This window comes from Hoplias malabaricus, chromosome 6, assembly GCF_029633855.1.
Source record: "Hoplias malabaricus isolate fHopMal1 chromosome 6, fHopMal1.hap1, whole genome shotgun sequence".
Lineage (NCBI taxonomy): Eukaryota > Metazoa > Chordata > Actinopteri > Characiformes > Erythrinidae > Hoplias > Hoplias malabaricus.
The window spans coordinates 12,655,635-12,676,501 of record NC_089805.1 but is presented as its reverse complement, the minus strand read 5'-3'; the positions used below and the strand labels follow the sequence as shown (position 1 = coordinate 12,676,501).

At 43.7% G+C, this 20,867-nt stretch overlaps 1 protein-coding gene across 4 annotated transcripts in view; it reads right to left on the bottom strand.

Annotated features, from left to right (window-relative positions):
- Nucleotides 1–707: 707 nt before the first annotated feature.
- ptprua (protein tyrosine phosphatase receptor type Ua) overlaps nt 708–20,867 on the bottom strand; it is a 219,007-nt gene continuing 198,847 nt past the window's right edge. For all 4 annotated transcript variants that reach the window (XM_066673817.1, XM_066673819.1, XM_066673820.1 and 1 more), the window contains 10 exons: nt 17,745–17,842; nt 16,752–16,868; nt 12,976–13,130; nt 12,409–12,544; nt 12,153–12,302; nt 10,404–10,721; nt 9,678–9,803; nt 7,580–7,737; nt 3,414–3,549; nt 708–2,381 (listed from right to left, as the gene is read on the bottom strand). In XM_066673817.1, the coding sequence (XP_066529914.1) occupies nt 2,319–2,381; nt 3,414–3,549; nt 7,580–7,737; nt 9,678–9,803; nt 10,404–10,721; nt 12,153–12,302; nt 12,409–12,544; nt 12,976–13,130; nt 16,752–16,868; nt 17,745–17,842 (1,457 nt within the window). In that variant the 3' untranslated portion in view covers nt 708–2,318. The remainder of the gene's footprint in view (nt 2,382–3,413; nt 3,550–7,579; nt 7,738–9,677; nt 9,804–10,403; nt 10,722–12,152; nt 12,303–12,408; nt 12,545–12,975; nt 13,131–16,751; nt 16,869–17,744; nt 17,843–20,867) is intronic.

The following is a 20,867-nucleotide window of genomic DNA, read 5'->3' as shown; positions in this document are numbered from 1 at the left end:
GCGCGTTTCCATGGCATGGAACCTATTCACCTCGACTCTTCTGCTTTTCCACTGGCCAAATCTGGTCCTGCTCGTGGAACGGGGTTCTAATTTAGTCGCTGTTCTCTTACGGTTCTAACCGAGCCGGGTCTGTACTAAATGTGAAGTGTGAACCCTGCAGAGCTCTGATTGGCCAGAGACTTGTCAATCACCAGGAAACACAGAGCTCCAGCACAAACTCACCGCTTGTAAAATCTCTGAAGTTACAGCAGCTTTCACATTAGTTTTTATCGGACTCTCAACAGCAGCTCGTAACATTCCCCCAAGGGGTTTCTGAAGAGGGTCAGATGCTCCTTGGGTTGGTGGCTGAGGAAAATCTCCAGCGAAAGGTAAAACTGAGACAAGGAAAACTGCTCCTGTGAGGAACTGAGGGCGGAGCCTGACAGCAGCTTTGACTTTACAGCTTTTTTTGGCGATACATTTCCTTAATTTTTATTTTATATTGAATAAATAAATAAAACTGACTAAGGACACACTCTGTCCGGCCGTTTGGGCTCAGCTCAGAACCTGAAGGGGTCTGTTGCATTAAATGATAGGCTCATGTTCTAGTTTTTCCTTCGTTCATAATTCATCTCCCTCACAAACTTCCCGGGAATAAAAGAGAACAGGAATAAAAGGCGCCAGAGCAAAGCAACATCATGTTTTTATTCTTTCATATTTTACACTATTTAGAAAAGAAAACACAATGAATAAATAGAAATTTAAAAAGCAACTGGAGCGCTTTGTTCCCAAAGCAGCAGGTTGTTTATTTGTCCTCCTTTAGCGTTTTTCTTCTTTATTTTTTCAGTTTGCTCTTGATTTCGGATGAGAAAGCGGGTCTCCTGGCTCACAGATGGCAATGGGACACCTACAGAACGACAGCATGCAGATGTGCTCCTCCCCTTCCTCTTTTTCTTTTTTGTTTCAACACGCACATGGAAAAGAGAGAGCGGCACATCGGAGACGACATCCAGAAACAGGGCTTGTTTTTTTTTGTGTTTTTTGGAAAATATCTATTATTTACAACAAAAACAATAAATTAATCCAACTCAGTCCAAACAGATCCAACTACAGCCAACGGCTCCACCCTCTTTCTGCTTTTTGTTTTTTAAGAGTCTGGTCCCTGTCAGGTTTTGTTGGTTCTGTTGTTGAAAAGCATGTCCACAGTGAACTGTGCCCTCTGCAGGTTAGGACAGTAAACACAATTGTACGCAGTGCCAAGTCAAATTACACGTTTCATTGCTTTTCTAAGTGCAAAGTTAGCTAGTTGGTAAACTGATATGGTATTCCAGGTGGTTGCTTGGATGTTTTAGGTGGTTGCTAGGTGACTGCTGTAGTATTCCTTGGGTGTTTGCTGAGGTGTTGTTAGGTAATTAATACTCTGTATCCTTAGTGGTTGCTGGGGTGTTGTTAGGTGGTTGCTAGGTGGTTACTATGGTACCCAAATTGGTTAATTAGTTGTTACTAAGGACCTGCTATAGTATCTCAGATGGCTGCTAAGTTGTTTCCAGGTATTTGCTATGGTACCATGTTGTAATTATGGTATCCCTGGTGGTTTCTATGGTGTTGCAAAATGGACGCTTTTGTATCCAAGTTTTTAAAAGTGCAGAGCTTCATTTTGAATATATTTGGGTTAAATATTTACATAATGACATATAACACAAAACATTTGTTTTTGCAAAGCGTGCGTTTTACATTTTATGTTATATTTATATCCTAATATCTTTATTTTTTTATGTCTAAAATCTCGAAAAGTGAGTTTATATATTGAGGATTCTTCTGAAGCTAATTTTGCTTCAGAAATTCAACCAAAAGTGAAATTTGACCAGGCACTCTCCCAGACGTTGGCTTAGTCCAAGTAAACAGCGCCCCTTGTCATTCTGTTCTGATGTTTTTCAGTTTTTCGTTGTTATACGTGTGCTCCTCTCGCTCAGTGGATAAGGCAGAGATCGGCTGAGCTTTGAGTCCAAAATAAACCACGTATTTTTACCGTAGAATCATTTAAACCAAAAGCAAAATCAAATACCATCATTTTCGTCTTTTCGTAGATACTGAGGTCTTCAGTTTTTCCAACTGTTAACTCCAACAGATCAGATCTTCAGCGACAATGTGAAGAAAAAAGACATGTAAGAAAGGAAAAAAGTATAACAATAATAATAATAACAATAGGAAACATAACAGAGGTGGAGCCACAGCGCATCTCCCACAGCTTCCACTGTTCGCAGGATGGAGAGATCGGAGGAAAAGAAAATGACACAGGCTCTGTCGCTCTTCCACTGGTCAAATGAAGGTTTCAGGTGTTATCTGACCTCCAGGCAGTCCAGATACTCCAGCGCCAGGTCATAACAGAACCGATACTGCTCCTGGAACAGTGTTAAAATAGAACTGATCAGATTTACAAATACGTTTTAAAGTGTTTTTTTTTTTTTTTTTTTTTTTTTTTTAAGTGTAACTGTAATTCAGAACTCACACATTCTCTCACTGTTTTTTCATTGTACAGTGACTGTGTGTCGTATTAAAAAATCACATTCTCATTTTATTTAACTGAAAATAACCTATAAACACAGTGTTACTGCGCTCTGTTCCTGACTCTAACACTGACTCCATCTGTAAATGGTCTAAACCCACACTCACATGGACTTTTGGACACAGTATTATCCCCAAGAACAGAACAAACCCAACACAGTCTTCTGCAGCTTGTTCCTGATGGAGCTCAGAACAAATGCAGTGCCCATTAAACCCTTCGCTTTTCACACACCTTCATTTTTAGGTTCTTTTTTATTAATAAAATGAGACTGTGATTTTAATACGACACACAGTTACAGTAAAATGACAGAAGATAAAAAGAATGTTTGAATTACAGTTACATGTCAAACAAAATGCTTTAAAATGTACTTGTATGGGGAGGTTTTATACCCCTCTTTGCGACACTTGGCATTGGAAATAATGACCGTAGGCTTGGTCAGGAATAAGAGCACCTTAATGATCTCTAATTCACAAAAATTAAAGATTTTATACATGATTTTAACAGATTATATTTTATTAATCTGGGGATTGTTCATTTTCAATGCATTCTTTAAAAGCAACTCTAGGTAAGGGTTGCTGATTTTGGTCCTGAGCTCCACCTACAGTTGTAGAGTGTAAATTAAGGGGGGGTTGGTTTTCTATTCTCCTCCAAAAGCTACATAGTGCAGTTTCTGCAGTGCTGAGCCTGTAGTAATGACAACAGAGGATCTTTTCTATCTGTTAGAGCTCAGTGGAGCATCACAATAATTTTGAAGCTGGGATTTTAAGATAAAAATGTGACCTACTGTTGCTTTAAGCTTCTAAAATGTACAGAGCACAAGGCTTTTCCTTTAGCTGCTAAAATAAAAGCTCAATATCTCTCGTCTCACCATCGTCTCCACCATGTTGGGTTTTGAGTTGCGGAGAGTTTTGACGGCGTAGAAGACGTCCACCATGCTGTGGTGCTGCACCATCTCCATGATCATCGTACAGGCACAGAACGTTCCACTCCTCCCTCCACCATTCCTGAAAACACACACACACACACACACACACACTCCTCTTCAGTCAGAGCCTTTAACAGCTCAGAGTCTGTGTGTGATCTGGCTCCTTTTCTCCTGACTCTAGTCCTCACTGGAGATAAATACCACTTCTAAAGGTTTTAAAGCATAAATAAACATGTTCACACTAAAGAGATTAAAGTGAATGTGTGTCTGAGAAACTTTTAAAACTGCTGAAGACATTAAGCGCACATCAAAGCAGATAAAGATATAAAACTCCGCCAAAGGAAGCCACATGGAGAAATGCAGAAATTCTGGAGAAATAAAGCCATTGCATAACCAAGGATAGGGTGGACTCAGGGAGAAGAGATGAGATGAAGGGACAAGAGATGCAGGGAGACAAGAAGAGATACAGGGAGAAGAGAAGAGATGCAGGAAGACAAGAAGAGATACAGGGAGAAGAGTTGCAGGGAGACAAGAAGAGATACAGGGAGAAGAGAAGAGATGCAAGGAGAAAAGAAGAGATTCAGGGAGAAGAGAAGAGATGTAGAGAGAAGAGATACAGGGAGAAGATAAGAGATGAAGGGAGACAAGAAGAGATACAGGGAGACAAGAAGATACAAGGAGAAAAGATGCAGGGAGAAAAGAAGAGATGCAAGGAGAAAAGAAGAAATTCAGGGTGAAGAGAAGAGATGTAGGGAGAAGAGAAGAGATGCAGGGAGAAGAGAAGAGAATCAGGGAGAAGAGATGCAGGGAGACGAGAAGAGATGCAGGGAAAAGAGAAGAGATGCAGGGAGAAGAGAAGAGATGCAAGGAGATGAGATGCAGGGAGACGAGATGCAGGGAGAAGAGAAGAGATGAAGGGAGATGGGATGCAAGGAGAAGAGAAGAGATGCAGGGAGCAGAGATGCAGGGAGACGAGATGCAGGGAGATGAGAAGAGATGCAGGGAAAAGAGAAGAGATGCAGGGAGAAGAGAAGAGATGCAGGGAGAAGAGAAGAGATGCAGGAAGATGAGATGCAGGGAGACAAGATGCAGGGAGACAAGATGCAGGGAGAAGAGAAGAGATGAAGGGAAACGAGATGCAAGGAGAGAGAGAAGAGATGCAGGGAGCAGAGATGCAGGGAGACGAGATGCAGGGAGATGAGATGTAACAGATTCGAAACAATAACCAATGAGAGCAAAATGAAGGGAGCCTGGGGAGTAAATGCAGCTGAGCACTCCTGGTGCAGGGGGTTTACAACACAGAAGGATTTTGCAGTTATCCAGGTAATTTAAGCCCAAAATTGGGCTTTATACCATAGGAATGTCTCCCAGGTCTTGTCCTCTTGGGCAGACTTGACTTGTCTAGCTGAACTGAAGAACCCTGCTTAGAGGAATAGCCCCAAGACAGGGTAAAGGTGTGGGGCAACAGAACCAAAGACAGAAACACATGGGGAGGTAAACAGAGCAGGAAAATAGAGAGGGGAGATCACAGCCTGGGGGCGAGGACACGGGAGAATCTGCTCAGCTTTGAAGACACGGAGACTCATTAACAGAGAAAAGAAGAGGATGTGAAAAACGAGTGCAGGACGGAGGTGTGTCCCGAGGCAGAAGCAGACGCTGAGGAAAATGTGGAGATGAAAGAGGAGGAGGGGATTAAGGGCCTAGAGCTGAGTTAACTCTGGAGGCAGAGGATGAGAAATGAATGAGTGCAGATGAGACGATGATTTGGTAATGGAGATACAGTCGGATACACAGTGTCCGTGGGGGTCCTGGAAACAAGCCCCAAAACATCACAGACGAGAATCCCAGGATGCTCACGTCTCTTATATAAAATGGCATTATGTGAGCCGCTGTATTGGGGAACTGCTCATTACTCAAACACAAACTCAAATAAAAACTCTGATATTTAAGTTAATTTATTGTTTCTGTCGACACTTTTAGTCTCATTTAGACAAGGCAAGGCTAGGTGCCTGTCTGTGAGGAGTGTGGTGTGTTCTCTCTGTTATAAGAAACCATGACATTAACTTTCACTGTTACGCAGACGACACACAATTGTATATTTCAGCCAAGCCCGATGACAAACACAGATTAAAGAAAATAGAGGACTGTGTAAAAGACGTGAAAGGCTGGATGTTGCGTAACTTCCTCCTTCTAAACAGCAACAAAACAGAGGTCCTGCTTTTGGGTCCAAAAGTGACAAGAAATAAATTATCAGATTTAATTTTAGATCTAGCTAACTTTCCAGTTAAACCTGGTTCAGCAGCAAAAAATCTTGGTGTCATAATTGACCCGGATTTATCATTTGATCAACACATAGGTAGTATCACTAGGACAGCTTTTTTACATCTTCGCAATATTGCTAAGATTAGAAATGCCCTATCCCTCCAGGACGCAGAAACATTAGTACATGCCTTTATTACTTCAAGGCTTGACTACTGTAACGCACTACTGTCAGGATGCACCAGCAGCAATTTAAGAAAACTTCAACTAGTTCAAAATGCTGCAGCTAGGGTCCTCACTAAAACTAGAAAATTTGAACATATCAGCCCAGTTTTATCATCACTTCATTGGCTGCCTGTTAAATTCCGCATTGACTACAAAATTTTGTTATTAACATATAAAGCTCTACATGGGCTTGCTCCTGAATATCTTCAAGATACAATTTCCTATTATGAGCCTCCACGTTCACTCAGATCACAGAATACTGGATTTTTAAATGTTCCCAGAATTCAGAAGGCCTCAGCTGGGGGAAGAGCCTTTTCTTATAAAGCCCCCCAACTCTGGAATGATCTTCCAAAAAATGTTCGGGACTCAGACACAGTCGCAATCTTCAAATGTAGGCTAAAAACTCATTTGTTTAGTTTATCATTTGGTAGCTAATGCTCCCCCATAGATAAAGGCGGCAGATCCGGGGGGTCCATGGACACAGGGAATTATAGTATACTGAGACGCTGGTGCTGTCGTCCCGCCGCTTCTCGCGATCACTCAGGTTTGTTGACGGTGGAGCGGAGGGATGCCAGTGTTTCAGGATGCTCCCGTGTCTGTGTGTCCTCCTGGTTCTCTCCTTTTAGTTAATGCTGTCATAGTCAGATCTGCCGGAGTCATTAGCCACACTCTGGAAATTTTCATATTTTCTACTTTACAAACACAAAACAGTTCAAAACTAATTCCATCCCTTTACATCTTTCCGAGTAAACGACTGCCCACCTGTCTGTCTGGACACTGATGGATGACTGTCGAGATCCTCCTCCACGCTTCAGACCAGCTGCCCACGCTCCAGCAACCACCAAGTGCCTTGAAGCTGTCCCTACACTGAAGTTCTCATGGACTACTAACTATCATCACCAGTAGATTGACCAGAGGAGGATGGGTCACCCCTTGTGAGCCTTGGTTCCTCCCAAGGTTTCTTCCTCAGCTGGGGGAGTTTTTCCTTGCCACTGTCGCCCCTGGCTTGCTCACTTGAGGGTTTTACATTTGTCTTTACATTTCATGTCAAATCTTGTCTTACTGGAATTCTGTGAAGCTGCTTTGTGACAACATCAGTTGTGAAAAGCGCTATATAAATAAATTTGATTTGATTTGATTTGATTCTCTCTGTGTCTGTGTGGGTTTCCTCCCACGCTCCAAAAACACGTTGGTAGGTGGATTGGAGACTCAAAAGTGTCCAGAGGTGTGAGTGTGTGAGTGAATGTGTGAGTGTGTGTCGCACTGTGAAGGACTGGTGCCCCCTCCAGGGTGTGTTCCCGCCTTGTGATTGTTCACACTGGTTTTCTTATTCTGTATTTTTTTTTTTTTTTTTTTTGTTGCCTAGAACAAGTTTTATTTCTTGTTTTTTTTTGTCATAGTTTCATTGTGTCCCCCAGTTTCTTACTGCATTCGTATCATATTTTAAGCTGCAATCTTATTTTCTTTAATTTCCTCACGGTATTACTTTACTATTTACCAGCTATTTTTATAAACTTTAATGTGTCCTTGAGTGTCCTGAAAGGCACTTGTAAACAGAATGTAATAATGTTGTAATATATTTGTCTCTAAATTGAAGTTCTGTCCAGAAAGAGGTGTGTACTCACAGACAGTGGACCACAGTGCGTCCCTCTCCACACTCCCTCTGCCACTTCTGCACCTGAGCCAGCAGCGTGAGGAACGCCTTCTTAGAGTCTGGGATCTCACGATACGCTGACCAGCGCAAGAACTGGAAATGACGGACCACCAGGTGACCCTCCTGCAGCTGCAGGGACGAGAGAGTGGACAATAAAAGAGAACAGATAAAAAAAAATTATTTGGTTTCTAACATTAATCTGCTTTTAATATTCCAGAAACCTGCAAGGGTTAATGAACAGATATTAGTGACAACAACAGCTATCAGGGGTCACAGGACTATTCTCAGTGCAGCAGTGACACTGACGGGTTTAAAAACTACAGCAGCACTGCTGTGTCTGATCCACTCGCACCAGCACAACACACATTGTGATAAAGCTCAACCCTCAACCATGGCAAAGTATAATGGTGGGAGGTGTTCTCTATGGGTAGAGTCAGGCGAGAGGCCTGAGACGATGTAGGGTTGACTCGAGATAACACCGAGGGGTTTGACTTTTGGTTCCCTTCCACCTTTATTTACACACCAGACTTTACATCACTATTTACAATAATGTACAAGCGCGCTCCATGAAAATTTACAGAAAATTAACAAAACAAAACAAAACTCTCTATTAGCAGAGACAAAATGATATAACGACGACAAAGTCATTTGAGTCTTTTTATACACATCAGGTTATGTTCTCTTGCTACGGTCTAGCAGAGTGTTCTTCCTCTTTTACCCGTGTGTGGTGTATATATATAGGTAGGCCCGCCTCCTAGAATATACCATTACCTAAAGAGGTAAAAGTTATTTTATCTTGGATACACAAGTTTCATAAGCAATCAAAATTACAATGAACTAACATTGCAAAGATTCATTTATGGCCATGAAATGTTTTACATTTATTAATAATATTAATATTTATTAGTTAATATATTTTCCTTCTTCTAGGTGCTAAGTCTCCCTTCCCTATATGGAGAATGGATTCAACCAGGTAAGTAAATCTCAGCATCAAGAGATAGTACTCTTTTCCCTCTCACATGACCCATCTACAGGTGAGTAAGTACAGGTAAGTATACATTTAATGGTTTCTCTTGGTGATGGGTCAAAGGTACTGTACATCATCACACACATTAATGGTCCTTTTCCTGGACTCTACTGGTCTCTACTCTCTGATAGGTCCCTGGTTGGTTTCCCACAGCTCCCCCCTGAAATGTATCTGGTGTCATCTCTAACCCCGTCTCTAAGGGGAACATTGGGCTTTGGAACAATGGTGGCGGTAACGTTAAGCGGTGTTTACTCATGGTGTATTGGTGTGTTTTGTTGTTGTTGTTGTTTGGGACTGAACACAGCTCCGTCATCAGTTCAGACAGATCAGTAGAGTTTGTTCCTTCCTTGTTGCAGCGTCCAGCTCTCGCTGGATTCTTTCGTTAGCCACTGATCCAAGGAGCGTTTGAACCTCTTCAAAAGACCATGGCGTAATTTTACGAGCTGCCATTGTGAGTCGGATAAAAACAAACGTGATCTCTGCTGCAGCTGGAGATTTTACAAATGGAGAGTTGGTGCTGGACGTCTGCGTTGCGTGGCGTAGAATGACTCTCTCTGGACAATCAGCACTCTGCAAAGTTTACACACCACGGTTTAGTCCCTACTCGGCTCGCTCTGAACCACGAGAGAACAGCCACTAAACAAGAACCAGGACCAGTCCCTCCTGGCTCTGAGCTCATTCATGTCTCTCATTCCAGGCCGTGAGAAGAGGAATGTGTGGTCCAGCTCTGGGTCCGTTAGCGAGTGGAGGGTAAATTGGTCGAAGACTCTGCAGAACCGGACTGGAGCGGACTGGAGTCGAGACTCAGCACATGCTTTTAATGAGGTCTGGGGTTAATGACGTGTTAAAATGGAGCGGCTCTGGTGCTTTAACCTCTTAACGACACAAGGTCACCGCCGTGATGGAGCGTCTCACGGAGTGGACATTATATCTCACCACGACTAGCTCCTACCTGTCTGTCTCTCAGTCCATCTGCTCTGTCTGTCCATTGTTACATTTCTCCAGATTTCTCCCCAAAATGAAGACACTAAGGTTGACGTACCCTCGTGATGTTGCTGACCCGAAACAGACGCGTGATGACATCATCATCCGTGGTCCGCGACAGCAGCTCCACCGTCATGGGTCCGAACTGCTGCATCCCTGTCTCGGGCCAGTACTGGAGACAAGGCTGAGAAAAGAAGAAGAAACAGAGAGAGATATGGCTATATACTGAGAAGTCAGAGCCAATACTCAAGAATTTACAGTTTATCCACTTTCTCAGAGAGAGAGAGAGAGAGAGAGAGAGAGAGAGAGAGAGTTAAGGAGGGAGGGAGGAAAGAGTGAGAGAGAGAGGAAGAGAGGAAAAAAGAGGGAGAGAGTGGGAGAATTATGAATAGAGAAAGGAGAAATAGAGGAAAGAGAGTTAGAGAGAGAAAGGGAGAAGGAGGGGGCGAGATAGAGAGAAGTAGGGGTGAAAAAGAGGGAGATAGGAAAAAGAGAGTAAGTCAGAGGAGAGTGAAAAAGAGAAGGAGATAGGGGAGGGAGAGAGAGAGAAGAAATGGAGAGAAGTGCAGTGAAGCACTTTGCTAACACTTAGACACATGCTTCTGAATCATATCTGATTTTTTAACACAAAGAGGGAGGGGGGGGTGTGAGAGAGAGAAAGAGGGAGAGAGACCAGGGGGAGAGTGAGAGGGAGTGTGAGAGAGAGAAAGAGGGAGTGTGTGTGAGAGCGAGAGAGAGATCCATCATTCCCTCTGTGTGTGTGTGTGGGTGTGTGTGTGTGTACCCATGCAGAGTTGGACTGGTTGAGCTGGTTGAGCATGACGATGGCGGTGCAGCCGTAGTCAAACACCAGTCTCCAGAAGTCTGCGGTGGTGGTGGGCAGTGGGTGCGGCGTCACCACGAAGGTTGTGGCTCGCAGGAAACTGTCCATCAGCGCTGCGTTAATATAGGTCCCGACCCCCTCGCTGTCCGGGGACACCAGGAACGCCAGAACACGGTCTGGCGGGAGAACGTCCATGCTCCGGTTCTTCTCCCGGTTCCGAGGCAACAGCGACACGCTGCACTCCTCCACGTCTAGGTGAGGAGTCACAGAGTTGAGAGTCTGAGAGAGACATGTAAGAGAAAACAAAGAATGGATCTTGTTAACATCTCTATAGTGTCTCTTTAATATCTCTGTACGGTCTCATTAACATCTCTGTAGTGTCTTATTAATATGTCTGTAGTTGCACATTAAAATCTTGGTAGTGTCTCCTTAATATCTCTGCAATTCCAGCTTAAAATCTCGGTAGTTTTTCCTTAATATCTCTGTAGTGTCTCTTTAATATCTCTGCAGTTCCACCTTAAAATCTCTGTAGTGTTTCCTTAATATCTCAGTATATCCATATTAATATATCGGTAGTGTTTCCTCAAAATCTCTGTAGTTCCACCTTAAACTCTCTTACATCTGTGGGTATCTTTGATTCAGAGATTCACAAGGCACCCCCTCCAGCCACCCCTCTCAACAACCACACACACACACGCACACACACACACACAAAGACCTCCCAACTCTAGAGGTAACACAGCGGGGAGGGGGAAGCACTCGTGGTAAGAGGGGAATTGAGATCCACTCTGATTTTATGCCTGATCCCACATGTTTTTCGTTATATTTCTCTGAAATGTACATTACTTTTATAATGATCCCAGTGTAGAGCACTTGATTTGCTCACGATTTGCTCGTCATTTGCTCATGATTAGCTCTTGTTTTGAGCTTTTCAGAGCAATCAGGAGCCAGACGAGCCCCCGCTGGCCTCTGTGTTTATTTCCATTCAAACTTGACCAGGTAAACTTCAGAAACGCTCCCCAGAGCAGCAGCTGCGGGCTGTAATTACCAGCGAATCGCAATCATTTCTCCATTTGTCTCCGCTGCTAACGCTGCTAAACCTGGGCTTTAACAACGACGGACTCTAAATTACAGATTTAGAACTCTCGCACAGACACTTTCGCGTCCATCCAGCTGCCGCTTCTGGATCAGACAAGAGTGGGGGAACCAAGTGTGGGCCGTTAACACGACGCCAGGCCAGAACTCTCCACAACAGAGAACACAGATCTGATATATTCCCAAACGTTTACAGACACCTGAGAGAACTCTGGACTCATATAATAATAATAATAATAATAATAATAATAATAATAATAATAATAATGGAGCAGCTGCACATGAGCCTAATCTCATCAAGTCCAGTGTGGGCCAGTGGGGTGTAAAGCTGAAATGTAGGCAGTGAAGACTGTAGAAATCAATGTAGAAGGTTGTGTAGAAGTGTGTGTGGAACAGTGTGGAAGAGTGTAGTGTGTAGCGTGTAGGTGTGTCTAGAGGAGTGTGTTGTTATGTGTGGAAATGAGTAGCAGTATGTAGAAAAATGTATAGAGGTGTGTGTGTGTGTGTGGCGTTTCTCATCTGGAACTCCTCCCTGTGCAGGGACGTGTTGAGGGGTGTGTGTGGGAGAGTGTAGAGAAGTGTGTAGAGCTGTGTGCGTGTGTGTGTGTTTCTCACCTGGAACTCCTCCCTGAGCGGGGATGTGTTGCTCTGGGGGTCAACTCTGAGAAGCTCGCTGTAGCTCAGTGAGAACTCTGAGACGGGGATTGCTGTCTCACCGCAGAGACATGCCTCCAGAATGGCGTCGTGGATGAAGACGTACTGCTCCTGGAGGACAAAGGGGGCGGTGTAACCTGCCAGTGGTTGTAATCTTGTGGCTGAATGGTGTATAATGTCCGCTGTGTGGACGGGGCTGATACATGGATGTGTTTACCTCAGTCTGGATCATGTTGATGCGCCGAGAGCAGAGAGTTTTGACGCAGTTGTAGATGTCCACCACTCCCTCACACTCCGCCATGTCCAACATCACGTCCAGGACAATGTAACAGCCCGTCCTGCCAGCTCCTGAACTGTAAACAACAACAAACAAACATGTAAACAAATAAACAAATAACAGAGAGGCTTCAGCAACAGTCGCCTTCAAAATATCGGCATCCAGTTGTCTGCAGCAGCACTGTACGCACAGAGTGACCAGGTGTATTCTGAGAAAAATGTATATTCAAAATATATGCAATCTTAAAGGAGCAGTAGGTAGTATTTTACCATGAAAATCCAGCTTCAAAATCATTGTGATGCTCCACAGGGAGAACAAAGTCTTTGTTGTTGCTACTCCAGGCTCAAAACTGCAGAAACTGCACTATGTAACTTTTGGAGGAGGGTAGAAAAACCACCCCCAGTGCAGTGCTGTAAACATGAATTACACTCTGCAACTAGTTAAAGAGCACTTCAACCTAAGTCAACCTTATAAATCCATCTAGAGTCAGTGAAGGGGAGTGTGTACCTGCAGTGCACCACCACAGGTCCGGCGTCCGGAGGCGTGGAGGCCTTGACCCTCCGCAGGAACGCCAGCAAACCCGTGGCGCTACAGGGAACGCCGTGCTCTGGCCAGGAGGTGAAGTGGAACTGACACACCTCGTGTTTGGCTGGATAACCTCGCTGGGGAATGGGAAAAATATCAGTGACAACATTCTTGCAACAGGCACAGTCTCAATCGCATACACACTGTCTAAAAAACCTGTCCACATAGAGAGCTTAGTGAGCTTAGACACCTTAAATACACTGCCTACTGAGATACCTTAATCTGGCTGAATTTTAAACAGTTCTTCAGGGAACTCCATGATGCAACACAAGCACAACTTCCGTCTGCTCTCTCTTTATAGAGAGAAAATTAGGCTGTGACCAGATTGAGTCCAGCACTCTGTGGTTCTGTTCCCGTAAACATCACCCAGCTGTGACAGTTTGGTGTCTGTTGTGGACTGTTTGTGGACTCTTGTATTATTGACTTTAGCTAGTGAAGGTGTATTTCTGTACTCACCCCTGTTTAATAGTCTCTAAATAGCACATTTAGCCTCACCAAAGAGAAACTGGTTTATTCCTGTTCTAACCTAATCTAGAGATGTTCTGCGAATTCCACCGACGAACACAGGCTCCTGAACCTGATAAGTCCATTCCCAGCTGGAACCAATGAACAGTGGGTCCTTCAGCAGGAACCGCGAGGGCGTCCGTGGGTGAATGGAGAGATAAAGAAGCTCCAGAAAGAGCTCAGAGGCTGAAATAAAGCGTGATAGAGCAGTGGAGCTGGACGGCCATTTACAGAGTGTTATAGAGATAAATAAAAGGAAATAAAACAGGAAACTGCTCCATCTCTGTGTGTGTTTCTGGGGCTGAGTTCAGCACCACTCCAGGAGTGTCACTTTTAGGCGAGTGCTATCTGCTGTTCTCACTGTTTTTCGCTTTTCTCTGTTCTTGAGGGGTTCCGGAGCTCCACAGATGGCGCTGGAGCCACAGTGTGAAACACTGGGACTGTAACAGACAGAACTCTGCATCATGTGTATTATATCTCACTATGATCTGACCGCGCTGTAAACAGTAGATTAACCATGACTCTGTCCTGACTCTATTCGTTTATCTCTGGCTCTGGAGCTGAACTCAGACACCAGCCGCATAGCGCCCCCTGCTGGTGAAGTATCCTTGGTTCCCATCAAAACGTGTTTAAACGTGGAGGGTGGGGGATTCACTAGATGGAACCAAGGTTCTAAGTATCAGGAGCATTTTGTTGTTTTGGTGGAAAAGGACTATATTGGTCCTAGTTACAGGTACAGGAAAGTGTTTTTTTCTGTTTTTCTCCTGGTTACATGGAGAGACCCAGGGCTGAAGTTAGTGTTGTTTTGGAGAGGTTAGCAGAGGACTGCTGGTGTGTGTAGCGGCATTGTTTGTTGTTACTGTGGAGCTCTGTCTTTTTGTTTTTGCATTCATCCAATGAGTGTGTGCAAGAAAACACTGACACAGCACAAATCCACAAGCTTTAAATCTACTTTAGTGTTGCATCAGTTCCTTTGTTTTATATTAATTCCATTTTTAGACCCTAGTCTAAACGCCAGGGAGGGAGGACTCTATATTTTTAAGGCTGTACGTTCCTTGCGCTCTCATGTCCTCGTGTTCTCACTTAATTCATCTTCCACTGCACTGGGTATGTTCCAGAATCCTAGCACAAAAACATAACGATCCCCTTAAATAACGAGGAGGCATTGGTTCCTGACTCTAACCATATGAAAGTCCAATCACTCCCTGAGTTTACATCCTGAGTTTGTAGTTGAGCTGACATTCTTCCTTAAAACACAAGTCCATTCTTCTCTCTCCTGCTACGGAGAAACAGCTAAAGCATATCATTTGCCTCTTTAACTATAACAGCATAGAGCCTGTGGTCTGTCTGAGGGTGTAGAGCTGGGTAGAGACGGTATGGACCTGTCTCTACAACATTCTGGACGTAGATCACAACACAGTGCTCCGTCAACATCTGGTCTGTGGTACAAACGGTTAATATCAGGTTCTCTACTCCGAGTCCCGCCTCTTGAACCCTCAGCACTGACAGGACTGGCTTTACCGTTTCTCCCGGATGTGTGAGAGGCTGTGGCTGTGAGGAGACACAGTGCTGTAAACAAACGGCTGAGTGAGAGATGCCGTCCACATCGCGTCTTGTATCGATTAAGAGACAGTGGCCACAGCTGTGATGGTGTGTTAGGGGCGACTTCAATCCAGATTCAACATCTGTGCTTTTCAGGGAGAAGTTTTCCCTGTGCGCTCACACACACATGTGCCGTAAAACTCAGTGTAGATGCCCAAGAGGATCGACCCGCTGTACCGTACTCCAGTGATTCACATTTTCAGAATATTATGACTTTAATCTTGAAATAAAACAACTGTAACTTCTAAATAATTATGACTTATGACATGAGAGTGTAGAGTGTGTTTTAGATGTTTCCTCCTCTGGCTCCGGCCCCGAAAGACTGAATAACTGTGAGCTGGACTTTGTTTAAAATGTTTGAGGACCCCTGAGCTAATGTTTTCATTTGATCTTATTCTGAATATTTGTAGTGGTCTGCCACAAGTATTTTATAAAATAATCACTGAGCTAAGGCTACGTTCACACAGCCCAAAGTGTAAAAGTGGCCTGAATCTGATTTGTTTGTTCTGCTGTTCACACTGTTTTTATAATGTGGCTGTATCTGACATCAGTGTGAACAGATCACAAGCTGAGCCACATGCGAAAACAGACGACACTGAGCAGAAGGAACTGTACGTGTTTTATACAAAGCACCTTTTTGAATTGAATTTTGAATTGAATGTGACAGTGTTTTATACAGCTCTGTGTTAAAAACATGAACTGATGTTTCCTTCTCAGCACAGATTTCTCCTGAACACCAGGTCCCCAAAGAGAACACAACAAAGTGAGTTTAATGTTTCCATTATTCACATTTAAGCAGCTTCATAGCTACATGAAAAACATAAAACTGATAAATTTCTCTTTAGTGAAAATCTCTTCGGTTCTTTGTTTAGTAAAATTTAATACAAATTTCCACATTTTCTTTTTGCTCTCATAACTGAGAGACAGGAGCCTGGACACCTCTTCTTTTCCCAATTTTTTACAAAATGAAAATATTTTCACCGGCCGTCTCCACATTCTAAACTCTTCAAATTAAATCCAAACTGCTTTGGACCGTAGTCTGAGTCAGATACAGGCACAGAGTATATTATCAGAATCAAAACCAAATTTAGTTTTGTCAACTCTTTACAAATCTGGAGCATTTCTATTGTTCCATTTCAAACAAATGAATTAATTTCCGTTGAGTAAAAGTGGATTATTTTACCCTGATGCTCACTGATTCACCGCCGCAGTCCAAAAGCCGTATTTCCGGTCTTTTTCAATTTCACAAAATTATCATGCACTAAAAAATAGAAGGTAACTTTAAAAAAAAAAAGAACCTGAATGTGTTTGATGAAACAGCGGCCGCCACAGGGCAGGAGTCTGGATTAAAAATAAGAAAGTTGTTATGAGAATAAAGAAATTTGGCCCCTGCATCTGAGGATGATAATTGGATTTCTTTATCGTCTTCAGATAATCGTGCTGCTGCGATCAATATCGGTTTGAAAAGCTTCTGAAAGGACTCTGAGTGGAGGCACCGCTGAAGATGTGGTGACGATGATGACGACGACGATGATGATGATGATGATGACGACGATGATGATGATGATGAAGGCAGTGTTTGAGGCTCTTACCCGCTCCATAGCGAAGGTGCGCACTGTGTACTCCGCCAGAGTTTCAGTCTTCAACAGAGTGATCTTAATATCTCCGTACAGCTCACTGTCATCAGGCCAGTACTTACAGCACTTCATCTGGAATAAACACACCGTAAACATGTTATAAACATGTTATAAATGCATAATGAACATGTATTAAACACACTATATACACACTAGAAATGTTCATAAGTAATTTTACACAAGTCTTGAATCTGTAGTCACATCCTTTTGGGAAATCATTTGACCACCCTAGCAACCAGTTAGGACATCATAGCACCACCCTAGCAACCACCTGGGACACCATAACAAACACCATGATGCCCCAGATGGTTGATTTGGAGTTGGTTGGTGGTTGCTATGGTGCACCAGTTGGTTGCTATGGTGTTTTAGGTGGTTGTTACAGTCTTCTAGGTGGTGTCTATGGTGATCTATATGATCCGGGCTGTTCCAGGAGTTTAATGAGGAATAAAACAACAGCCTTTAAAAGTTTGTTGACTAAAATGTTATTAAAGTATGATGAAGGAACACAGCATGCAGTGGAGGCTGTAATTAAAGGTGTGGTCTTTACTTCAGTAAACGATCTGCACATGGTCTAATCTCCTCATTAATAATTAACACTCACTAACAAAGGGGGCGAGGCCAGAAGCACTCAGTCCAATGAAGATAAACACAAACAATTGAGCATGGGTTGTCAGAGGGTTTTGTGTGTGTGTGTGTGTGTGTTTGTATGGGGGGGTGGGTTTAACAAATGAAGGGGTTTTTGCAAAACTGTATTATTGAGCTGGGGGGTCATTTTGTGGGAGTAGGGGTAATTGGGATTGTTTTCTGGGTGTAGGGGTAATTTGGGGTTGTTTTCTGGGTGTAGGGGTAATTTGGGGTTGTTTTGTGGGTGGGCTAATTTCTGAGGCTGAGGGAGAGTAAGGGGTGTTTTGGGGGTGTCTTGTGGGTGTTTTGGGGGCTGTTACTCACACGGCCCACTTCCACCAGCTTTGTAATCATCACGATGCTATAACAGTTCTCCTGCCACACCATCCTCCAGAAATCATAGATCATATCCTGCTTGGGCCCTGGAAAGAGAGAGAGAGAGAGAGAGAGAGAGAGAGAGAGAGAGAAATGAAGAAAGGAGGGAATTATTGTAGAGGGTAGAGAAATCGTAGCATATAAGAGCAGTAATTTGTTCACAGCAGACGGAGCGTTTACGGTTGTTACTGATGAAATAAAAGAAAAGTTCACTCTGTGTCAATATATTAATATTTGAATCATTCATAACAGATTTATAATAGTTCATTAATAATTAATAAGAGTTCATAAAAAATTCATAGTCATTAGTCAGTCATTCATCACAGGCTCTGAATAATTCATAGTTACAGACCGCCGTTAGCAGAGCTGTTCAAAGTGGGCATTTGGGTGTAACTGGGGTGGGTCTGGGGGTGGGGGGTGGGGTGTGGGGTGTTGGTGGTGTGGTACTGGGGGAGGTGGGGAGTTGAGGGGGTATGCTGCAAGCTTCACTCAGTTCCTCTCAGTTCTCAGAAAAACACAGACAAGAAATGAGTGAGAGTTACCTGAGCTTTTTAACTAAACCTGGGGCTGAGATGTTTCTTAGTCAATTTGCTTCATGAACTTTTAATTCCACATTAAATTATGCAACAATTGCATATAGCATTTAAGGTGGAACAGCAAAGTCAAATAAGAAACTAGTCCTCAGGGTAATTGACCCACATGGTGCTTTTCCACTGCAGGGTCCCTACTCTCCTCTACTGGACTCTACTTGACTTTACTCTACTCTTCAACTCTACTCTCTACTTGACTCCTCCACCATGTAAGTCAGGTCCTGGTTCTGGAAGCGAGCGAGCCGAATAGGGTCTAAACCGCGGCTTGTAAACCTTGCAGAGTGCTGATTGTCCAGAGAGAGTCACTCTACACCACGCAATGCAGACGTCCAGCACCAACTCTCCATCTGTAAAATCTCCAGCTGCAGCAGAGATCACGTTTGTTTTTATCCGACTCACGACGGCAGCTCGTAAAATTACACCGGGGTCTTTTGAAGAGGTTCAAACGCTCCTTGGATCGGTGGCCAATGAAAGAATCCAGTTAGAGCTGGACGCTGCAACAAGGAAGGAACAAACTCTATTGATCTGTCTGAACTAATGATGGAGCTGTGTTCAATCCCAAACAACAACACACCAATATACTATGAGTAAACGCTGCTTAATGTTACTACCACCGTTGTTGTGTTTTCCAAAGCCCACTGTTCCCCTTAGAGATGGGGTTAGACACGACAGGGGGGAGCTGTGGGAGTGGGAAACCAATCAGGGACCAATCAAAGACTAGAGTCCAGTAGAAACCAGTAGGGTCCAGTAGAGATCAGTAGAGTCCCAGTAGAGATCAGTAGAGTCCAGTAGAGTCTAGTAGAGACCAGTAGAGTCCCAGTAGAGTCTAGTAGAGACCAGTAGAGTCCCAGTAGAGTCTAGTAGAGACCAGTAGAGTCCCAGTAGAGATCAGTAGAGTCCAGTAGAGTCCAGTAGAGTCTAGTAGAAACCAGTAGAGCCCCAGTATAGTCTAGTAGAGTCCAGTATAGTCTAGTAGAGTCCAGTAGAGTTCAGTAGAGACCAGTAGAGATCAGTAGCATCCAGTAGAGATCAGTAGCATCCAGTAGAGATCAGTAGAGTCCAGTAGAGACCAATAGAGTCCAGTAGAGTCCCAGTAGAGATCAGTAGAGTCTAGTAGAGTCCAGTAGAGTCCAGTAGAGACCAGTAGCGTCCAGTAGAGTCCAGTAGAGATCAGTAGAGTCCAGTAGAGTCCCAGTAGAGTCCCAGTAGAGTCCAGTAGAGTCCCAGTAGACACCCAGTAGAGATCAGTAGAGTCTAGTAGAGTCCAGTAGAGACCAGTAGAGTCCCAGTAGAGTCCCAGTAGAGTCCCAGTAGAGACCCAGTAGAGTCCCAGTAGAGTGCAGTAGAGACCAGTAGAGTCCCAGTAGAGATCAGTAGAGAACAGTAGAGTCCAGTAGAGACCAGTAGAGTCCAGTAGAGTCCCAGTAGAGACCCAGTAGAGTCCAGTAGAGTAGGTTAAATGCAGGAGAAAAGCACCACTACATTCCTGCATTGTTTTTAAAGAGGTGTGTAAATCCTGTTCATACGCTGCTCCTGGTTTTCTTGGCGTGTTAAATGTTCCAGCTTTGTCTTTCTCAACATCTCTGAGTGAGAGATGAGTCTGTAGCTGGAGGCTGTAACACCTGTTGTTCAGCAGCAGTCTGGCTCTGATTTCTCAGCAAGAATATGAGGATAAAGAGGAGAAGCCTGAGGGAAGAAAGCTCTCGGTTTCTCAGATGCTGCCGCAACTTCAGCAGTGCCCCTCAGGTTCTGCTCTGCACCTGCCAACAGACATGTTCACAACAGTGGAACCAAAAGAGTTTGGACACTGCGTCTGGCGTCTCTCCTGTATCTGTTTCTCTTCTCTCTCTGCAGGAACAGCCTCTGCTCTTCTGGGAAGCTGTCTGAAGTTTGCTGTGAGGATCTGATGGTGCTCAGCCACAAACATCAGTGAGGTCAGATGCTGATGTTGTAATTACTCCAACCAACTCATCCATCCAACTCCACCAACTTGGTCCAGTTAACCCTCTGGTTAACTTAGGGTCATGTTCAGCTGCTCCAGAGCATCCCCTATTGCTTTATGCTGTTCTACAGAGATTACACGCACTGGAATGACGGCTAAATGAAGAGGACTTAATGAGGCTTTAAGGACGTTGGTTTGCGCATGGTGGAATCGTGTTCACGGCAAAACTGAGCTTTTCAGAGCTTTTATTTAACCCCCTGAGGTCGGCTATCCTGTCGGCGGGATATAACTGAAATTCCACATAAACACATTTATAACTCTGCGAGATTTTATCCTAGAAAACAAAATCCAACTATATATAGTTTGAAACGAAATATATTTTTATATTGCTGTGAGAGAAGCATAAACAACAAGAGGCACATTTTTGAGGTGCAAGCTTTTTTGTTCCGCCCGTAGACACGTTCTGCCATTCATATGTTAAAAACATTTTAATTCAGCGGCTGCGAGTGGAGGATTAGAGTCCGAGAATTTGCATGAAAA